Source organism: Astatotilapia calliptera, chromosome 13, assembly GCF_900246225.1.
Source record: "Astatotilapia calliptera chromosome 13, fAstCal1.2, whole genome shotgun sequence".
Lineage (NCBI taxonomy): Eukaryota > Metazoa > Chordata > Actinopteri > Cichliformes > Cichlidae > Astatotilapia > Astatotilapia calliptera.
The window spans coordinates 12,769,976-12,793,388 of record NC_039314.1 but is presented as its reverse complement, the minus strand read 5'-3'; the positions used below and the strand labels follow the sequence as shown (position 1 = coordinate 12,793,388).

Genomic DNA, 23,413 nt, shown 5'->3' with positions numbered 1-23,413 from the left:
AATGTGATGCTTTGGGCAAGCTCTAATAGGAAGTCTTGGGTCGTGCCATCCATATGGATGTTACTTTGATGCTTAGCACCAAGCATTGTTGCAGACCACCCTTTCAAGCGAACAGTGTATTCTGAATGGCTGTGGCCTCTTTCAGCAGAATTGCTCCCTGCCACAAAGCAAAAGTGGTTCAGAAATGGTTTGAGGAGCACAACAACGAGTTTAAGGTGTTTACCTCTGCGGGATGTGCTAGGTAAACAAGTTCAACCCATGGAAGTTTACCTCTGCGGGATGTGCTAGGTAAACAAGTTCAACCCATGGAAGTGCCACCTCTCTTACGAGACTTAAAGGATCTGTTTCTAACATCTTGGTACCACAGCACACCTTCAGGGGTTGAGCGGAGCCCATGCCTCGACCAGTCAGCAAATGAGGGACCAACATGATATTAGGCAGGTGGTCGCAATGCTACGACTGACTGGTGGACATTTCTAGATTCACCATAATATAAAATCACTTCAAACACAAGAAGACAAAAAGTTTTAGAAAAAAGACAAATTCTGGTAAAACTTCTGAACTTGACCGTATCCTATCTCTCGCCCTTCGTTTCCCTGAAGACACAAGGTAATTTGTCTAAAAGCTCTTACCAATTTTCCTTATGCTGAGAAAAAGATAACAAACTTGAACACCTTTGCCTCTATTATCAGTGTAGATACCGGTTCTTGTCTTCCTTTGTTGTTTGTTTTTTTCATACATACAAAGATATTTGTAATGTTTCCCCTCATCACTCTGTCGTCACCCGGTCTTGTCAGATTATCTTAGGAGTCCCTTTCCTTCACGAGCCACTGAGCGTCTGGCTTGTTTCCAAACTGTCTCTTTCTCACATTAAAGAAAAGTGAAGTGATGCAGAAAGCGGTAACTGCTTCACTCAGCATCATGCTGGACGCCCAAAAAGCCATCTTTTTAGTGAAGTGATTTTTCAAAAGAAATTCACTTTTTTGTTTAAAAAGTATTGTGGAAAAAACATTAAAGCAGAAAACACAATTAGCTTGAATGTATCTAACAGGAAAGACTGTGGGGGAACACGTTTAGATATTACTGGAGCATGGATAAATGACACCTGATCAGTCCAAACTCATAATCATTCTCTGTAACAACTAATAAACTGTCCTGCTAACTGGAAATGGAGTCAACCTGGTAATGGCTTTCATTTCAATCACTGTTAACATTTTCTCTTAATAGTGTGATTGGGTTTTTGTTGCATCCTCAGAGAGACATGACTCCATTCTCCTTTTTGCAACTTTATTCTCCTCAGTTCAGTTTTGGAGTTTACAGGCAGCATAGCGTATCATCAGCAAAACATTGCTCCCACATCTCAGACACTGGCTGTATCCCAATTCAGGGTCTGCAGCCTTAAAGTACGCATTTCAAGGCCGATTACGTCACAGCGGCGCGCCGAAGGCTGTCCCAATTCAAAGGCTGCTCGAAATGCGGCCCTGAAATGCGTCCTTCATTTCCCTGAATCTTAAGGCTGTGGCAGTGTAGACTTCGTGGTCCAACATATCCCAGAATGCATAGCGCGGCGGTGGGTGTGGATAATTTTGCCGAAAAAAAACGGCGGATGAGGGGCAGCCGAAGAGTAAATTTTAAGTAAGTACTGAATATTATGTCACTTATTTATGTGCAAATGTTTAATAACGAAGAACATTAAAACATTACTGTTGGCCACATGTCGGCAAAGTTATGTGACATTAGTGACGTTTGTACTAACTTGGTTTTAAAGCCTTTACTTTAACCCTTGTGATGTCCTCCCGATTTGCATACAATGTGAGCCATCAGGGGTCAAAAGTGTCCCCACTTCATTTGACTGTTTTTTAAAGTATAAAGTATAAATTGTCAATCAATTCAGTGTTACACCTTAGTTTTACTTAAGACCAACACATTAAAACAAAATTTACTCAACATTTTACATTTTAGGGCCACCAGACCTTCTTTACAAAAAATAAACCCTGTTTTTTTAGCGAAAACAAATTGAGAAAATTAAATATTTAAAATATACGCCGTTCAATAGCTGAGCTTAATCTTACAGAGAATGATCAGAGCTCATGTAGAAAGAAACAAACAAATGAACAAAAGATTTTCTCCTTCATTTCTGTCAAACAAAGCTGTATGACACGTTTCCAGCTGTTAGTATCATGGTTGCTAGGCAACCTGGGCAGCGCAACAGAGGCTAGACCGTCCCATTTCACAAGCCTCGCACTTCCGGCCTTAGCGGTCTTTGAGTACGCGGCCCTTGAGGATCGTTGAGGCTGCGTATTTTAAGGCTGCAGACCCTGAATTGGGATACAGCCACTGTTTGTTTTTCTGCGCTTACTGATGACATCACACGTCTGAACTCTGACCTCCTGGAGCTAGTAAACTACAAAAATTAACTAGAAATGCGTCCAAAAACAAAACACAATTAAATAAGAATAGTCTTTAAAGATTTTCCCAACGATTCAGAAAAATGTACGTTTTATAACTACTTTTAGAGCGCAACATTTTGGCACAAAAAACATTTTAATGAGGGCTTTTTTGTTTTAAAATATACCCCTTTATATTGTCACACATTAGGAAGCTTCATTCTGTAAGCTTTCCAGGGTGGCGACTTTAACCTAATCTCCACCTAAAAGTTGATGATTCCACACTGTATTTTCTGTGCAATTATTCCTTTAATGGTCGGTTAACTTTAAAACATAACGATGGGTCATAATTTCTGCCTGCACAAATGGCTTATGACCCATGGCCTCTAAGGGCTGCAGTAACAGCTGTTAAAATATGCAGATTTAGACGGCTTCCCAATTGGTTTGTTACATTTGCAGAAAGAGTCATATTCACCATCCGGCTGTATGCTGTTTATACGACTGCTGCCATTTAACATGCTGGTGTTGTTTACCCATACAAACACCCACATGCTGCAGCAGATTGTGAAGAAAAAAAAGGTAAATGGCCTGTATTTGTATAGCGCTTTACTAGTCCCTAAGGACCCCAAAGCACTTTACACAACCAGTCATCCACCCATTCACACACACATTCACACACTGGTGATGCCAAGCTACGTCATAGCCACAGCCACCCTGGGGCGCACTGACAGAGGCGAGGTCAAAAAAGGTCAAATATATGTAATAAAATATTAATTTCTTCTTACGTTTAGGTGTGGGACTTGGAAGGAAGTGTTTCACATTTTGATTGTTCCTGCAATTATGTCACTGCAGCTGCAGTCAGAAGGCTCCAGCCACCAGTAAAACAAGCAAACAAGAAAAAGATCATTGTATATAAAACTCAGCCATTAGCACATTTGAAGAAAAAAAAACAAAAAAAAAACAACTTTTTTGTTTAATTAGTACTTCCATTGAAGCATTGTCTAGAAGGCTACAGGCGGTCCAGCGTGTCACATTCATCCAGTTATTCTAATGGTGTACTGTGTTGGTACAAAAATAGGATGTTGCTGTCTGCCACAATACTTTCGACAGGGTGCCTTTTTGGTCAATTTCAGCTGTCATTTTTGAAGACTTGTGGCAACAACAAGCAGTTGCGTCAGTCTGTATTTATTGCCACATAACAGAGGCAATTTCTGTGACTATTTTCAGGGTGTATCTTTGGCTCTGTCGCAGAGAAAGGATGCCCCCAGCTGTGACTTTTGACAGCAGTTTGGAGTTTTGAGGTCTGGCTAGCATTTATGATCAGAAGTGTGCAGTTGAACAAATTATTATATCAGCAAATTGTGAAAAATGAAACATTTGACATTTGAAAATGCTACTCACAGACCAGATTTATTGTATTCATAAAGAGAATAAAGATGCTTTCTTATAGTCACGCAGAGAGGTGTAGTGTGGAAAACAGCAGACATCACTCTTACTTGACTGAGCAGCAAACAATGTTAGTTTATTGTCCTCTAATCATCACACAAGTAGCAACTTCCAAAATGGCAACCCATCCATCTCCCTCTCTGTCGTCCAGCAGTCCACCTACACTTTCAGACCCCGCCTTCTCATTTCAAACTGGCCTATCAGTTTGAGGAAAAAGAAAAACAAAGAAGATTCATTTTCACAAATAATCCTAAAATTATCATTCATTTGGCTGCCACAGTGGTTTGAACTGAGTGACTTAAGCCAAACATTTTGTTTATACGCTGGTGCACAGAGGTGTGTTTAGCACTCATTATACAACATTTTAAAAACCCACCATAGGGGACATGGGGAAGCTTTCTAACACGTATGCATTCCTATTTGAATCTGGTCACCAGAGTTTTTATATTGTCGTAATCTGAAATAGGATGACATTTTTGATTTTTAATTTGAGTTTAGTGTCAGTCATTTTCCAAATACAAAAAATTATAATAATAAAATAAATAAATTTTTGCAACAGAGGTTATTACAGACTTCAACAAAAAGAAAACAACAAAGAAGAATTTTACCCAATGTGAAATGGAGACACAAAAATCACAAACTGAAGTAAAACTACAGGAGGAAAAAGACCCTCTTAGAATGTCAACAAATGGTTCTGACTAATAACACTACATTAAACTACAAAATTACATTAATTTATACAGGGAAAGTATACACAATTGAGAATGTTAACAATATAAATTAAGAAATATGTTAATTGTAATAAATGAGATAAAATGCATGATTAAATTTACTACGTGTTTAATTATTTGAAAAGTTTGTGGATGATAATTAGAGCATACTAATATGCAGCAATGTGAAAGTTTTCACATGGCTCTCTATAATCCCATGAAAAACTAAGCAGAACCCATAATTTAGTAGCTACTAAAACCATCTTTAGCAGAAATAACTTGACTTAATTCTTTTTTGTATGATTTGTCAGACTCTCACACTGTTGTAAAGGAATTTCTACCTGCTGTTTACAATGTTGCTTCAGTTCATCGAGATTTGTTAGCATTCGTCTGGAGGTCTGGACTTTGACTGCATAATTGCCAAACCTGGATTCTTTTCAGGCTCTATGATATAGATTTGCTGTTGTGCTTGGTATCATTGTCCTGTTGTATGACTCAGTTTGGCCCAAGGTTTAGCTATCAGACCGATGACCTCAAAATATTTTGGTATACAAAGGAGTTCACGGTCGACTCAATGACTGCAGGATGCCTAGATCCTGTGGCTGCAAAACAAGCCCAAATCATCATCGCTCCATCACCGGGCTTGACAGTTGACTGAAGGTGTTTGTGCTGATATGTTTGCTTTTCACCAACTATGCATTCTGGCTAAACATCTCTATTTTGCACTAGTCTGGTGTTTTGTTAAATTTTACTTTGCAAACCTAAACCGTGATGCTATTATTTTATTCAATTCAATAAAACTTTATTGATCTCAAAGGTTGATCCCGAAGGAAATTGGGTTAAAATTGGCTGTTGACCTTTGCCAGCGCCATCTTTCCCTCCGACCATATGTACATTACACAACATCACATGGGGAAGACAGGTCAGAGAGGTATAACAATGGAAAATGCACAACATGAGGTAAGACGAGGAGAATAAAGGACTCCCCCCAGGCTGAGCTCCAACAGGGAGATCAGTTTGAGAACAGAAAAAAAAAACACCTCAGGACATAGCACATGAATCATCACATCTCACAACGTAGAAGGCATAAGCTTCGAAGGCGTTTCGAGGGGGTTGGGGGGGGAGTGTAGGTCTGTGTCAGAATTTTAGGGAGAGAATAAGCATTTTACTGGCAACCCTTCCGAACAAGATATGCCTATTCAGTAGAGCTGGGCGATATAAGATTTTTTCATATCACGATATGTTTTTTTCATTTCAGGCGATAACGATATCTATCACGATATAAGCCAAATAACTATATTTGTAAGATTTAAATGTGCTGTTGCTCACAAGTAAAATGTGAAATAATCAGCAGCTTGTTTTTATTTAAATATTTATTTCCCATAATAAGTTCAACAGGGTAGATGTACTTAAGGAACATGAGACTTTTTCAGATAAATAAAGGCAAATATTGCAAACTACACAAAAGGCAGCCACTAAAGCGTTTACGTTTCAAAATAGAACAAACGAAACAGACTAAATTGTCAATTCCACTTAGAAACAAAATATTAATTCTAAAAATAAATCTTAGTTTGTTTTACAGAAGAACAGACAAAACTGACTAACTTTTGTCAATATCAAATAAACAGAACTAAAAGGAAATTCTCAATCTCTCCTTGTTGTATAGCTTAGCTTTTCAAACTGTTTTAACAGTTACTTTAGTCTGACAAAAGCCGAATGACGAATTAACGCTTCCAGTCAGAGACTGAGGCTACGTCCACACGTACACGGGTATTTTTGAAAACGGAGATTTTCCGTTTTCGTTTTAAAAAAATAATCCCGTCCACACATAAAGGCAGAAATGAAGGAAAACGCTGCTATGAACATGCCAAAGCAGCAGGAGGCGCTAGATTCCTAACCGTGCAGAAATGTTGGCCAATCAGAAGTCTAGAAGCCTCGGTGGGAAAAAGTAAACAAAGCTGGGGCATAGAAGCAGAACCGAGTCGTATGTGTGGAGGGACAGTAACTGTGTGTATATGTAAGCATTTAAACACTGCAGAGAGTAGAATTAACAGTAACAGTATTGTAGAAATTCATTTCACCGAAACAATAACGTGGCGCACAGTGTGACGTCAAAAAATGCGCACATCTTTGACGCTGCATTTTCTCCGTTTTTCTAGTCCACACGTAAATGCAAAAACGGAGTTTTTAAAAATCTTCGTTTTCAGTGACCAAAAACGCCGTTTACTTGTGGACGAAAGGCGCAAACGCATAGAAAAATCTGCGTTTTCAAAAATACCCGGGTACGTGTGGACGTAGCGCATGCACCAGTTTATTGTATTTCCAGACTTGCTTTCGGCACAATTTACAGTGCACGCTACTCTGTTTTTTGTCAGACTTGAAATAGCCGAAATACCTTCACACTACGGAACTTCTTTGGCTCTTCCGTTCGACAATCTCTCCAGCGTTGGAACCATCATCTGTTTTCTCTTCGGTCACGCTCGGTTGATTTTTCTAGTCGGCACACTCATTTCCTCCATTACCCGGGCGGTACGGTGGCGGGCTGCTTCCCAAACAAATACACATGTGCGGCTTGGCACTTGTGCTGTACGTAACAAGTCACGTGACCTGACGCTGCGGCTGTGATTGGTTCGGCTCTGCGCTACTTAATTTGGATTGGCTGTTCTTTTTTTTTTTTTTTTTTAAGAGGACAAGAGCGGCGAGGTCTATCGCGATAGTTTAATTTTTCTATCGAGAAAAAGTTATATCGCGATACATATCGTTATCGTTCTATCGCCCAGCTCTACTATTCAGTCTTCTAACTGTACTGTCAAGAGCTTCAATGTTTAACATGCTAACGGAGACCTGCATTGCCTAAATTATAGCTCTTAAGTTTTTTGCAATTTCTTTGAGCAGGTCTGAACTTTATATGAGTTTGTTGGAAGGTCCACTCCTGGGAACACTGTGGTACTGTGTTAACACACCTGAATACTTCAGATCAGAAAACTGACAGAATCTCTGCTTTTATAGAAGTGCTCACACTTGCTAATGATCAGTCAATCAGATTAATCTGATTAGCAGCACCTGGCTGCTACTTACCTTCTCAATTCCTATGGTGAAAGTGCAAGTCCTTAGTCTTTCACAGGACTTCATAGAGTCCTTTAAAAACTTTGTTCTTCACATAACTGCAAAGCTGGTACAGAGTAGGTGTTTTTGCAAACTTAAAAACTTAAATTCAGTCTCACCTTACTTGCATAATATGAAGTATGCATGTAGAAAACATATTCTTACATCAGGCTGCAGAAGTTTATGTAACAGCAGGGGAAAACCTTTTTTGGGGGGGGGGGGGGGGGGGGTTCTATTTGCTTTAAGGCATTCAACAAACAAACTTTGAAGTAAGTAAGTTGGGAACATATCTGGTAATTAAAAAGAGTGACCTCCTTCGCTGCAGCCATCTGTTTAGCCTTCACATGTAAAATTATTCAGATAGTCAGATACACAAAATAAATTACTGCTGTTCAAAAATTTCCCATGTTTTTGGCTCCACTAATAAATGTCACACCCTGTGAATGTTGATGATTATGTAACTTCTCTTGCTTTGGATTCCATCCATCCTTTTCCACTTATCCAATTCAGGATTGCAGAGGGGCTGAAGCCTGTCCCAGCTGTGACAGAGCAAGAGGCAGGGTACACCCTGGACAGGACGCCAGCCACTGCAGGGCTGGAGAATGACAACTAAATTACCTAATTTTGAAGATACAGACAAATACTTGGAGGCTGGATGCATCAGGGATTGAACCACTGACTTTCCAGTTAATAGACCTCAAGAGCGAGGCACCCAGAACAGAAATCTTAAAACGTACATCATTTGTAATTTTAGTAGCTTCCTCAAAGAGTTTCAAACACAGCACAAGTCAGAAAAAAGGTGCATAAGAAAATTTAAATGTTGAGAGCCAGGAGATGATTAATCGCTGCTAATATTACAACCTCTCTGCATGATGCTCATTATTCTCTTTACTGATTTGCCGGTGTCCTTTCACAATTCCCGCTTCTTTGCCTGTCTGCTTTCTTTCTTAATCCTAATTGTGTCAACTTGTCAAATCTCAATTGACGTCACTGTATATGTATATTTCATATCTGAGTTATATGCATCAAACCAGCCTCATGTGGAATTGCTTCACAGCGCTCCCTGGGAAATTTTATCCTGCTTTGATTTAACTGGGGCAGATTTTAAATGCCAAATGCAAAAATACAACCAAATTCTGTACGACATTATGTCTGTTTGGTTTTCTGTAAACCCACCACATCGAAGCAAATCTAATATTACAATCGCAGCCACAGCCTTAGATCACCATCATCATAATGTCAGAATGAAAGTACAAAAGATGTGAGTGTTGCATTTGCCAAGAAGAACTGTTTAAAGAGTGAGTATTTGACTGACAGAAGAAAACCAAATACGACGGCCAAAAGTCAGTTGTTCAATTTGAGAGGCAAAAAGATTTCAGATTAGCTCCTTGACAGATACTTATGTGCTTATACTGTATTTAAAAAACAAAAAACAGACTGAGGAAACTGAACAAAAAAAAGAAAGAATACTGCAAAACAACAAGCATTGTCAAACATTTCTAAAAAAGAAAGATGAGTGTAGTTATGTTTCAGTGACAATTCATAGTGTGCCTAAAACAATGTGTTTTAAACAAACAATAGCACTTACCCCAAAGAGCAAGGGCTATACTAAAACTTTAATGCTTCACGATGTTGTTATCACAACATGCTGATGTCGGCCTGTTGTTATTACAATATGATGACATCAACCTGTCATGGTGTCATTGTGATGTTGTAATGATATTGTTGAAAAAAATAAAAATTGTGTCAACAACTGAATAAGTGTTAACATCCCTACTAAATCTCATTGTCTGGTTAAAAGCAAGCAGTTTAACTCCAAACCTATCCTCACTCACAAGTATTGACGTGCTTAAAGGTAAAAGTGTCCTGTCAGACTATTTTTATTTGATATCATTAAAGGTGACGCTATAGAGCTGTGTTGTTGGTGAGTGTATAAATATACGTGTACACAATGTACATCAAGAGATGCAGCAGTGCAATGCAGTTACAAAGACTGGTAGCTGGTAATTATACATGTAACATACAACAAACAAAAAGTACAGCTTTTATAAGGGAACACATTTAACGTTGACATTAGACCTTAATGCACAAAGTGCATTAGTTAAACATTAAGTAAACACAATGCAGTTCAGGACAGGTCTCCTTCAAATTGGTATAAAAACAGAGATGAAGACAGTCAGGTGCTGTGAGTTTAAACACAGATGTATCAAATGTGTTTGCTTTAACCGCCCTGGCAGAGGAGATGTGACTCCCTATGTCAAAACACAACAGAAGATTTGAAACAGATCACTGTGCTGTGTTTGATCAAGATGATTCCATCTGACACCAGTTTCTTAATCTACCTTTTATGATGCCCTTGGTTGGTCTGTGCGGGTTCCTCTGAGAAATACTAAACAGCAACATCTTGCGGAACATTAACCCTGTGGAGGTCCAGGAACCCTTGTTACCCTTACTCTGATCTGAACATAAAGTCTGGAAAAGGTTAAGTAATTCTGATTTGGCGTTACCAACCGCCACGAGTTGGCAGCACCTCATAAATGTTTAAACCTTCTAAACTGTTTGGGTCAAATTTGACTAACCTGATCTTTTCAGATTAGATTTTAGATCCACCAGTGCAGTGTGGGTGAAGTAAAGGAAAATTGTGGTTTTAGTAGTGACAGAGTTTGAGGGAGACCTTCAGAACGTCATAAGAATTGTCTGTGCTCCCAACACATTCCTTAGGTTGCCACACAGACAGGAACCTGCTGGGTCTTTGAAGGCTCACAAAACAGTGAAATAGTAAAAGCCAAAAACTCTGAGTGATGATAGATACAGTAGTGCACTTCATGAAATGAATTATACAGATGTCTGAGAGTACCTTCCCACAGATGTGAGATCTGAAATCGAGCAGCACAGTGATGGAGAGGTCAGCAGTGTCAAGTCACAGCAAGACAGTTCCCAGCAATGGTCTTTATGTGCAACATTTGCCTGTGCCTGCTTGGGTTTCTGTCTTCCTCCCACAGTATAAAGGCATGCATGTTAGATAAATTGGTGATTCTAAGTTAGCCCTCTTGGACTCTATAGAATAAAGTGTTGCATGCGCTTGTTACATGGCGAGTATATTACATTTGCTCCTGCATGCACCCACGATGTAACTAAATAATCTAAAAATAAATTAATTAGAATCCAGCCATTGAGCTAACTGTGTCGGGCTAAGAAAGAGCAAGCACACCAATGCAGAGTCAAAGGCAGGCTTGAAACTTAAAACAATCATTTATTGAAGGTCTATATCAATCTGTGAAAGTGAGAACACAGATATAAAGGAAAATTAATACCGGGAACAAAGATTGGGCGAACAGTATGACACAACTAGGCTAAGACAGCATAATGGGTGGGAAAGACAGTGGGAGCAAATCAGAAATAAGTAGACTAGGGAAGTAAATTTAACACAATGCACACGAGACAAGAGAGACTAGCACAAAGTATAAGTAATACTGAAGCTTCAACTAAGACACGCCACATTTACATGGGCAGAAAATAAACACGGATACAGAACAGAGAGAACAGATAGACATTATGACAAGACTGAGGTAACAATAGGATCACTAACGACGCCAACTAAATATTACAAGGCCAAGAAGAAGAACCAGAGTATAAACAAAGACTACAGACTACGAACTTGATTTGAACCTATAAGTAGACATAAACCAAAGGTAAACAAACACAGAGACAAAGGCTGACTGCACAGAGATGAGACACAGGAGAGGATGAAGAACCAAGGTATATAAAAAAATAAACCCACAACAAACAAAACTTAGAAGCAATAAGAAAATAACATTAAACTCAAAAGACTAAACACCACCAAAACTAGAATATCAATTGTTTTCACAAACTCAAAAATAAATCCAAACCACCAAAACTCAAAAACACATGGTCAGAGAACCTAAAATCCTCACAAACTGACTTCAAGCTAAATGCAAAGTAGCTGAGATTGAAAGAAAAGAGTGCGTGGGAGGTGGGGAACTATAAAGACTCCTGAGTTGCCGTTTCAGAGAGTCTAGGGAAACACATGTGCGGATCCCACACAAAGTCTACTACTACCACTTTAAATGCACTAGTTTGCCATGAATTAATAGGGATATTATAGATGTTAGTTACAGAGGTGTTTCTGGTATATACTATAGCAGTGAAGGCAGCTGTAACTTAAGGTAAGACAGACTGTAAGGCCAAACTATGTTAAACTGCACTGTCCCTTTTAAATAAATAAATTCAAATACAAAAACAAATGTGGTAAAAGCTAAAAAAAAACCAAAAAACCACACTTTCTCTGACCTCTGAAACATTATTAATATCAGATAGGCTGTTTATACATTTTAAATCGATCTGTATTTCAAATTTTCATGAAACCATGAAATATTTAAAATATCAAAAGTTTAAAAATGCCCCAAATCACATCATTTAAATTCCTGTAGCACAGGGTTAATTGCTATGTTATGTTAAAGCAGTGATGCTTACGCTTGTTAAGGAATATATAAATACGTGTGAATGTTGTCGATAAAAAGGAAAACTTACACATATTTTCGGATATGAAGCAGAATTTTTGAATGCATGGTTGGTAGTCCTGGCATTTTTCTGTTGTTCATCATGTTTGACAGTGTAATGATCCTGCATGAAAAATGATGAAAAAATGATGTTTTTCCTGTAATGAGACAACATAAAATTCAACACTCAGTATTGAACAATTAGACTGACTTTCAGTGAATTTTACATCTCTGACACCAAACAGTCTCTTTCCTGAAAATTCAGACACAAAACTTACAAAGCTACAAATCTTTTTAGATTGCGTTTATTGAGGATAATGATGTTGGTTTTTCAGTATGCATATAATATGTGCCCATATAGAAAAGAAATGTTTTAATAAACTTAAAGATTAATCAAGCAAACAATATCTCTGATAAGCATGGAAACAATTACTTTATATGTCATATAAAACAAACATTGATTTTTACAGGTACTCTGAAAAAAATTTTTTTTGATAGATATTTCTCCATAGGTATGGATTTATGTGATCACACATCATAATACGTCAGCTACCCAGGAGTGAACTTTATAGAAAGTGTTGCTATTTTATTTTATTTTTTTAAAGAAAGGGTAAGAAAATAGACATTGATTTAATGTCTGTCCTTTTAGCAGAAAAAAGAACTAGTCAGACTGCACTGGAGAGAAGAAGCAGTGGGTGGTAGCTAGTCAATAGGGAAGAGGTAAATCTTTCAACAGCTCCAAATTTGTCTCATTTAGATTCTTGTTTTTGTAAACCAGAGATACAGCACTGAGTAAAGGCAGTTCTTTTGATCAAAATCACCTTTAACACAAAAACTGCTTTGAAATTGCTGTCTTATTATTCAAGGGTTTTTTTTTTTTTTGCATATTTCCAAAAACACAAGTTACAACATGTATTTATGAAAACTTCCAACTGAGAATCACCTTTGATGGTATAGATACTGGCTGACTATTTCCCCCTGCATCCAGCCTCTATGCACAGCGTGACTGAGGCTCTGCACCAAATACAGAGCAAAAAATAACTTTTTATTGATTTTTTCATGCAGCTTCTCAGTCAATCAGAGGATTTCCAAATGTTGGAGATTCTCTTGAAGATGGCAATCAATAGATTTTTAAATAGTTCTGTCACCACAAAAATGTTAGCAGAAGCAGAAGTGATGTGCATATACAGTAGACCTTCAAAGGTCTTTATGCAATTTGCTGGGATTCATTTATGCACAGGTCTCTTAAGGTCCCGCCACTGCATTTCATTCGGGTAGAAGTATTGCAACACCTTGATGCATGACCTACCATCCTTGTCAGTTGATACGATCTTCAATCTTCTTCTTGTACCTTCATGAACTTGAAAACCGAACATGATGACAGTGGCCTGCAGGAGTCTGAGATGTAGCTCTTGGGTTTTTTGCAGTTTCTCTGAGCGTTGAACCTTGGGAGGGATTTGCTGAGATATCCGCTCCTGTGAAGATTGTGGCATTGAGTTAGCACATATCTTAAAGCTGCAGACACGGAAACGGTCAAACCTCTGTTTTTATATAAATTGTTTGAATTTGCATAAAATATTTGTATATGATATTGATATTATCACTCACATGCCCTGAGCAATGTTCCTGTTTATCAAGATTAGTCCACTTGTCTAGGAGCAAATAGGGAACGTACAAAGATACATATATCATTATAGCATGACATCAGACTTCATTATAGTAGATATGATACTAGGTTTCTTTGAGTGATGTTGACTTATTTTAAAGTAGGGATCAGTTCATTCTCCATTTGAAACAAGCTGTTCTTGTTATTCTTTAAAGCCAGTCTCTCTAAAATTTGCAAACGAAAGGTTTATGGAGCAATATGGGTGGGGCTTACATATCCATCGCCTGAGCTGTGACAAGTCTGAAACAGACAGTTTAGAACAGTAGGACGTTTTTGCCTAAATCCACCGACCTCATGTTTTGAAACTGTGCACACGGCATGACACCGGTAATTATAAATAGCAGAATATGAAGGGACAATAGGTGCACTCTCATCCCTCAATAGTGTACAATCTTCTTTTTGAGAGACATATTTGTTGACAAAACAGGAAATTGTAATAATACATCAGCTCAAACACCAATAATACAATGTTCAAACATTTCCAAATGTGTCATATTTTGGCATGTAAATTAGCTCAGGTGATTCAATATAAATTATTTATTTTTGTAGAACTACAGACAATATACCGGAGCATCTGACCAGGAATCAACATTCAGTACAGGGAGATCTCTGTCAGTTAGAATTAATCACACAATGAATATTAATGCAGGAACAAAACCCAAGTGAAGTATCAAGCAGCTTCACAGTGGGATGAAATTGGGCTCAAGGGGGGAAAGTCTAAATTGAAACTGACAACTAAAAAGTGCAGAAAATTGCAAAGCCTGTAATTGCTTATGTCGGCCATTCAGGACATTAAAATGAAAAACATTGTATTCTCATCTATTTCAGGTGGAAAACAAACATCCCGACGAGGTGGGGAAAGATTCACACGCAGGTACAAAGGGCAAAATGTTGAGAGAGGAGAGGAAGGCTGAAAGAAGAAGTCCATTCTCACTATGTGATCTGCACATTAAAGAGCCCGACGAGCAGCTCAGTCGCCACGGGAAAGGTGCTTCAGCAAGTTTCAGCTCCACCGAGAGGCATATGGAAGGTTTTGAAGCTCATATTTAAAACAGTGAATAACTCTTATTGAATTTCTGATAAGCCTCACTCGGCATATAAAAAACATCACATCTAAAGGATGAAAAATTATATTTCATCTTTATCTATACAGGTAAATCTCATTGAGACACAAGGTCTCATTTTCAGGAGCAATCTTTATTTTAACTTTCAAGAATGATAAAAAAAATTACATCTCCATATGATTGTTTACAGTAAATAACGCTGGTTTAGTATTCCTTACAGAGACCTTAAATCTGTGTGCAATTGACCCTTTGCTGCTCGTTCTTTCCACAGCACGTGTGCAGCTGATAATTAAGTGCTTGCAGATTAACCACCAAACAAAACGCCTTTAATTTCAGACATAGTGGAGAAAAATTGTGACCTGGTTACTCATGTAATTAAGCTACATGCTCCTAGCTCTAACCAAAGTATTTTAACCAAATTTTAATAGAAAGCTAAACTTAATTATAAAAAAAAAATAAATCATGCAAATAATGCAGACACTTTGTTGTTGTATTGCACCACTGAGCTACAGTATAACCAATCTTGTAAGTATGATAGGGAAGGGTGGTGTGTCATGGTTGACTCGGTAAATAACATGCAAACATCCTATTGCTCATATTTTATTCAGCATGTTGATAGGAGTGCAGTGCTATGTCATAACGTACTGACTACAGGAGACATCCTTAAATCTAGTTAAAAGCTCACAGAGCTGCTAAGATTTACCCTAAAGTTGGATCTTGTAGCATCCTGGATTACAGTTGTGAAATATGTGACAGTTGCAGGTTTTTTTGTTACTTACATCATCCGTTAAACTCTTTAACTGTAGAGAATGAAGTTTATCGAAACGTCACCTGAATCCGTCAAATAATCAAGAGCTTGACTGATCAGCAGTGCCTAGATTAGCGAATAGTCAATTGCTGTTTTGCAGCTGTTCAATTTACCAACGGCCTGCATTAAATTAATGCAAATTATGTAACTCACCGGAAGAAAATATTTTATAATTTCTAATTCGTTTATGAAAAATTGTTACATTTAATAAAGAAGCTCTCTATTTTGATGTGTGTTTGATTTCTCTATGCTTTGGTCATGTGAGACTTTCTATGAAAATGACTAATGGCTAATGATGTGAAACTCTGGTTAACAACAACACCACAACCACCACCATCATCAATAACAAGGACATGGGCTAGGAGCTTTAAGAGAGAAAGAAGGAAGAGTTTCATTTCCAAAGTGTAAGTCTTTTTATGGATCCAAGCAAACATATAAACACACAATCAAATGTTATCTACTCTATATAAACATCTTGAACCTTGAATAGCTCAGGGCTGTTTTCGGCATGTCATTCATCGCTCCATCTCTCATCTGCTGCCAATTTAGAATCACCAGTTAACATAACATGACTTTGGATGGAAAATGAGCTGTCATCATGTGACTCTGACCGGACCGAAAGAGCAGACTCGAGCGACAGTACTTATGGAGACATTTATAGAATGATTGAGGGTGAAGGTGAGAAAGAAACTTCAGTTCAGGCAAGTTCACATGGGTGTTAGGGAAGAGGATAGGTTATTGTCTATTCCAGAAGGTGAGATAAGCGTAATTGGAACTGGAGTTGAGTGATCTGACGTTTTTGCACTGTGGAGGCTGAGTGGGGAAGGAGCACTGGGTTGGCAGACATAGTTCTAAGATTTTCAGGTGGATAGAAGCAGGCAGTTTGGGGGCTGAGCGACTTCTTACTGAGATTTTGAGGCCAGAGAGGATCGCAGAAGCAAGAGAGCTGTGTGGTCAGCTGAGCTTGCCCAGGATTCTCTGGCAAGAGTCTGCGAGGTGAGTAGAGGCAACAAGTTAGCTTAATAGTTTTTCCAAAAGCAATTTCAAACAAAACAAACCTAAAAGTTACTATAATGATATGAGCAGTCTAAAGAGTCTTAAAGCCACACAACCTTGATATACCTGCTGCTTAATTGCTTCATTGTGGAAAGTTATAAGGAGGACGACTCAGCAGGAAAGGCTCCATCGATAGATTGAACACAGACCAACGACTCCAATTAACAAAAGAGAGGAAGAAAAAGAACAGAAAGAAAACAAACTCCACCCCAGTCCTAAAACCATAACAGGAGCACCCAGTTAAATAAATGCCATTTTGTTATTTTACATTTCTGTTTGCAGTGCACAATAATGTGTCTGTCTGCCACACTTAAAACATGAACAACAGGGTTTTCGTTATTAGCTTAGTTTGACAAAAACACATTTTATTTTGAAATTAGCATTTGCAGACTAAGACCAGATGGATGCTGGATAGATCAGAGAGACTGTGTGACTGTAGTGTAAAGATCATGTTTGTCAGGATCCTGGGTCTCCTGACCCAGCGTTTTTAGTTCTTTGTGATTCTTGTATTTTGTACTCGTGTGATTTATTCTATGGTTTCTAGTTTTGATCCCTTGCCCTTCGTGTTTCTCTGTGCCCCCTATGTTCTGTGTACATCTGTGTCTTTGCATGTTTGAGTTTCTTGTTTTCTGTCACTCTGTATTGTGAATTCTCATGGTTGGTCTTTTGTTACTCCCTTGTGTTCCATGCTTAGTATTTCCCTCTGTGTATTTTGGTTCTTAGAGTCTTCAGCTTTATGGTTTATGTCTCTGTGTTTCTTAGTTGCTGTCTCCACCGTGTCAAGTTCGCGTCTCTGTGTTATACTTCCTGTTTTACTTTGAAGGTCCGTGTCTTATGTGAATGTGTCCTGCTTTGCTTCCTTGTCTCGTCAGTTCTGATTTCTCCCAGCTGTGCCCTCCTTCTGTGTCCCATTCCCCTCGTTACTTCCCAGTGTATTTAAACCCTGTGTTTCTATGAGTCAGTGTTGTGTTGTCCCTCTTGCTGTGTGGAGCTCCCTGTATGGATAGTTTGTTATTTTTCCAGTTTAGGTTAGTTTGCTTTGTATACTCGTTTTTCCTGTGCCAGCAATTAAAGCTGTGGTTTTGAGTTCATCCCTTGTGTCGGAGTCCTGCCTTTTGAGTTCTCATCTCCTGCCTGCCACACAGCGATTCGTGACAATGTTAGGTTAAATATAGTGATCCAATTCAGGATCATTGTGGGGCTGGAGCCTATCTCAGCTGTCATAGGGCAAAAGCTGGGGTACACCCTGGACAGCTAGTGAGTCTGTCACAGGGCAGACATAGAGAGTCAGACAATCTGTCATGCTCACAAGTTATAACTAATTAATAATTAATTACTAATTACCAGTGTTGGGACTAACGCGTTAGTAAGTAACGCGTTTCAGTAACTACGTTATTATTGTGGTAACGAGCACGGTAACTAGTTATTATGCCAAAATCAGGAACGCGTTAGTCGTTACTGGGATTTAGATAGGCTCGTTACTCGTTACTTCGTGTGGTGGCTATCGCGGAGCCTCCACAGATTCAGTAACATTAGCAAGTGGTGGAGGCCAGCAGGTGGATGAAGGAAAGGGGACGCAGAAGGAAAAGAGACCCGAGGCGGCCGCCGGTCCAAGTGTGAACTGAACTTCAGGTAAGAAGTTATGACCTGCAGTCTCTCTGGGTCAGATATAAACCAAGCTTAGGTGGAGTTTATTTTCGTTATTCTGACTTTTTCCATACTGTGTGCTAGCATGACGGAGTTTCTATACAGCTGGGTGGTGCTATGTTACTGATGTTGAACTTTATTTTGTTCATAAGTTATTAGAGTTGCCAACCGTCCTGTCTGGTATTCAGAGAAAATATTACGCGTTTCTTATTATTGAGGTGAAAAGGAACAGTTTGTCCCGTAATTCAGCTACAATGAAAAAGACACAAAGCTGGAGTTATTCTGTCTTTGCTGCACAGCTGCCTCTTCTTCTTTCATTCTCTCCCTCCCTCTCCTGTTTCTACTTCAATCATGAAAACTGATCAATGATCAGCTGATCGGCTTTTCTCTCTTGTTTGTTTATCGCTCACTTTGCGCCGAAAGAGGAAACCAGGGGATGTCGCGCTAAACAACAGCAGCACGTTTAAGCTTGATCAGCTGTTGTTAGAATTTATTTAATATTAATTTCTAGTATCAGCTGATGTTTTCTGGAGCCACAGCTGCAAAAAAGCTGCTGGTCATGATATGGTTTGGTTATCTGGTGAGAGGGAAACATGAAGATGAAACCAGGAGATGTCCTTACTGGATCGTCAGAGCTGTGATGAAGAAACAGGTTTACCTTTTAGGTGACATGAATGAGTTGAAGGGAAGTTATGAACTGTTTCTGAGAGACAAATAACACCAGGATCCTTTTTTAGGTAGCTGACAGCTGGTAACTGTGCAGGGGCGGGTCTAGCAAAGTGTTGCCAGGGGGGCATGTAGGGCATTAACAGGGAGAGGGGGGCACAAAGAAATACTTTTCTTTCTTATTCTCATTTAAAATGTCTAGCTTTTAAAAAAATAATTATCTGAATCTTACAACAAACGATTGATAGATTGATGCATATATACCATCAAAACAGTGTACATCACTGTCACAACAGTGTTTGTTTTCATTCAAAGGCTTTATGATTTTTCCTATAATGGTGGACCAGTCTCTAGTCAAAATACCCGGGCCAATTTTCTGTCCCAGTCCAGCCCCGTATGCAGCTCATCTGCAGTCTGTTGTTACCTACATCTTCCTATTCAGAAGGCAGAATTTCAGAGTTCTGAGTACAATCGAAAGCACCACGACTGCAGTTTTTGTGTTGGATGTAAAAGGCGCACATGACGCTGTGACGTAGGCTAGAATCATGGCAGCAGTCAATGACGGTCCAGGCGTGGGATTTCTCTCGTGGAAATATGCACATTATCTTTTCCTTTCTATTGGTAGGTGGCACAGTGCACTTGTGGCAAGTAAGCAAGCTAGAAGACTGGCAAAGTTATGGAAGCAACACATTAACAAGAGAATTCTGAGTAAAACCAAAGTTACTTTCCCTAGTAACTAGTTACTTTGAAAGTAACGAGTAACTTGAACTAACTGAGTTACTTTTGAGAGAAGTAACTAGTAATGTAACTAAGTTACTATTTTAAAGTAACTTACCCAACACTGCTAATTACCCTAACTTGCATGTCTTTGAAAAAAGCAGAAGAAAAAGCTCCAGATAGTCCAGAGAGAACCCATGCATGCACAGAAAAAACCTGGAAGCTCCACAAAGAAAGGTCCTAGTCTTAAATCAAACCCAGGACCTTGCTGTCGTCCCAGACCTTGTTGTGGGGCAATAGTCAACAGTGCTAACCACTGCACAAGTATGCTACCTAGTTTAATACAAGAGTAGGTTCAAAAAATAAAAAGGCATTTAAGCTCAGACGATAAAACCTGAACAAATATATGCAAGAGAAGGTCCGTGTGGAGTAGATATCTCAGGGCACTTAAAATGCACATTTTAAGGTCAAGAGGATAAGGAAAAGTCAAGAGTCTGCCAAATGCCCAGAACAAACGCTTGACTTCCCCTTTAACATACATGTGAAATCAAATTATTATGAGGAAAGACTGCAGAGATTGAATTTAGTGTGAGACGGGAAGAATCGTGGCCAAAGAAGATGAAAAACTCAGGGTGAAGCTTGAGGCCAGGGGGTGGCGGTGAAAGGTCTTCAAAGTCAGTATAAGAGGTTTAAGAAATGTGAAGGGCTGCTGAAAGCAAAAGAAGAGAAATATGAGTTCGCAGTAGGGACTTGAGGCCACTCGAAGGGCATGGAGGAGATGCGGAGTAAGGCAGGAGGTTGCTGAATATCAGAAACAACAAAATTAAAGTGTGTGCGTCAGTGCAGGAAAAGCAGAAAAGGAATATAAAGATTTTGAGAAATTTGGTTAAATATGAGTAACCAAGAGCCAGGTTTGATTAGATTTATTGTCATTGAAAAGTAGATTAGTCAAACAATAAAATAATGTTTGGCATTCAATTTGACATGCAAACATGCAGTGTAGCTTCGTGTTTGCAACTGGTCAAGACGCTTAGGATGACGTCTCTGTAGGAGTTCGTGACATTTCAGGTAGAAAGCTCATTTTTCTATAAAGTCTGCAGAAAGTACAACCATTTCTGATTGTGTTGGTGCGCCAACTGAGGACGCCCAAGACAATCAGCTTAAGGACACACTCCACCTCACTGCCTCTGAAAATGGTTAAATTGAGTGTGTGAGCTGCCCCAGTGTTAGTCTACAGTAAGCTCCTTGGTCTTCTTGGTGCTAAGGGTCATTCATATCTCCACACCAAGCAGCCAGCTGTTCCACCTCCTTCCTGTAAGACTCCTTGTTGTTCCTGCTGATAAAACCTGGCACCATGTGGTCATCTGCGAACTGGTGTTTGATTCATGCTCATAAACCATTCAGAAATTTTCAGTTTTTGTCCTTTGCAATGTTTTTTTTACTAGAAAAAATAGACTTTTTACAGTGCTGGGGTCCGTTCTTCGTACCTCGCTTACTACATCCAAGATCAAATGACACATCCAAGATCAAATCATCGCGCTAACTTTGAGCTCGCTATTCCGGTTCTCCGAACACCCCTGTTGTTGACGATTAGTATAGCTGGATGAAGTAATGTGAGATCACTGGGTGGCTTAACAGGGGCTACGCATCGATAGTAGAAACATTGATCGGCAACCCTTTGATTGGTCGGCGAAAATGTCGAAGGAGCGCACTCGGTATTTTTCGGCAGCAGAGCAAGAACTCTTGAGTGAGGGCTTTCAGGAGTTTCAGAGTTTAATTAAAACGCAAGGGAACACTGCAAAAGCAAGGAGAGAGGGCTGGCAGAAAGTTGCTGACAAATTAAACTCGTAAGTAATTTAATAATAATAATAATAATAATAATAGATTGGATTTATATAGCACTTTTCAAGGCACCCAAAGCGCTTTACAATGCCACTATTCATTCACTCTCACATTCACACACTGGTGGAGGCAGCTACGGTTGTAGCCACAGCTGCCCTGGGGCAGACTGACAGAAGCGAGGCTGCCATATCGCGCCATCGGCCCCTCTGGCCAACACCAGTAGGCGGTAGGGTAAATATATTATATTATATTACATTATATCCTCTTTCAGATTAGAGCCACGGCAGGACCCACTAGAACATGGGAACAAGTAAAAGTGAAATAGAATATTCTACAGAATGGTAATATTTATCACTTATATTGCTTGTCGTCTCTTGGAAAGAGACCCTGGAATACTCTGTTTGTTTATAACAGCAACCAAGAAAAGGGCAGAGCAAAAAAAGACATGTGGTGGTCCTGCACCCCCTCGTCAACAAGTTGGTTAAGTAAATAATACCCTCACGGGAAAATCGATATCTCTCTATGAGCACACTGTCGCGCTGGGCTAAAGGATCCTGTCTATCCCGCAATATACGCTGAATTCTGAGGACTCTCCTTATCAGTCTTGCACCTTCCGCAATGGGTGGCTCGCGTATACGGACAGGACATGGCTGCGACAGGCTTCCCAAATCCACCTTCGCTTTTATAGCCGTGGTCTCTCATCTTGATTACATGAAGTAATTTACAATTACTACTCTGAACTGTGAATTACATCTGTAATAATCACATACATGTAATAGAATGTTAATAGTACATTTCCCTTTTTTAGGAAATGACCTGTATGTATCTGTGTGACATCAATAAAAGGATCAAGTGCTGCATTGTCTTTAGTTACATTGATGTTATTTATTTATGGTGAAACAGTGGAGGAATATCGCTGTTGCTTTCGTATAAATGAAGCGGACATACCTGCGTGGCCGCGAGCTAATCCTGTTTACATAAAGTAAACCTGCTCCCGGATGAGCTTCGGGGAACCGAACGATCCAAGATCACGCGAAATCGTCAACAATCAAATCCAGCTAACTTACTTAGCGAGGTACGAAGAACGGGCCCCTGGACTTTTTTTTTTTTTTCTTCATATTTTATCTAAGGCAACATGGTGGTAAGGTGGTTAGCACTGTTACCTCAGAGTAACAAGGCCTTGAGTTCAGTTCCACCATCAGGCTGAGGTCTTTCTGTTCTCTTTGGGTACTCCAGCTTCCTCCCACAGTCCATAGACATGCAGCTAGTGGGGTTAAGTTAATTGGTAACTCTAAATTGCCCAAATGGTTGCCTGTCTATATGTGACAGACTGGTGACCTGTCCAGGGTGACATCTTTTTTATATGTAAGAATGGCTAGAGAAAAATTCAGGCTTTTAGCTTCAAACACTGCCTCAGTTTTCAATGTGGAAAGAAAAAAAAAAAGGCCTGAAAGCCTTAAAAAGTGTTTGATATATGAAGTTAAAACTTTACAGCAATCATTATATACGTTTAAAGTCTGTGCGTGACATTTTTCAAAAATAGGATGCAGTCGAGGAGAAGGCCTGTGCTGATTTGAAATAGAATGAATGTTAGCAGCAAAGTAATCACAAGATTTGGAACATGTGGCAGACGCTGAGCCTCTTGATATGCAGACCCTCCATCTTGATCAGGTAGCAACACTGCACTGACTTTGAGACTAACTTTACAATGCAAATTAATACACTAATGGGTATAAATAAGGATAGAATGATTGTCTCTGCAAAATGAATAACTTCTGT

The 23,413-nt window shown here is 39.2% G+C and overlaps 1 protein-coding gene across 4 annotated transcripts in view; it reads left to right on the top strand.

Moving 5' to 3' along the window:
* mlip (muscular LMNA-interacting protein) overlaps positions 1-15,935 on the top strand; it is a 39,766-nt gene extending 23,831 nt beyond the window's left edge. For all 4 annotated transcript variants that reach the window (XM_026189133.1, XM_026189130.1, XM_026189132.1 and 1 more), the window contains one exon: positions 14,663-15,935. In XM_026189133.1, the coding sequence (XP_026044918.1) occupies positions 14,663-14,884 (222 nt within the window). In that variant the 3' untranslated portion in view covers positions 14,885-15,935. The remainder of the gene's footprint in view (positions 1-14,662) is intronic.
* The last annotated feature ends 7,478 nt before the right edge of the window (positions 15,936-23,413 follow it).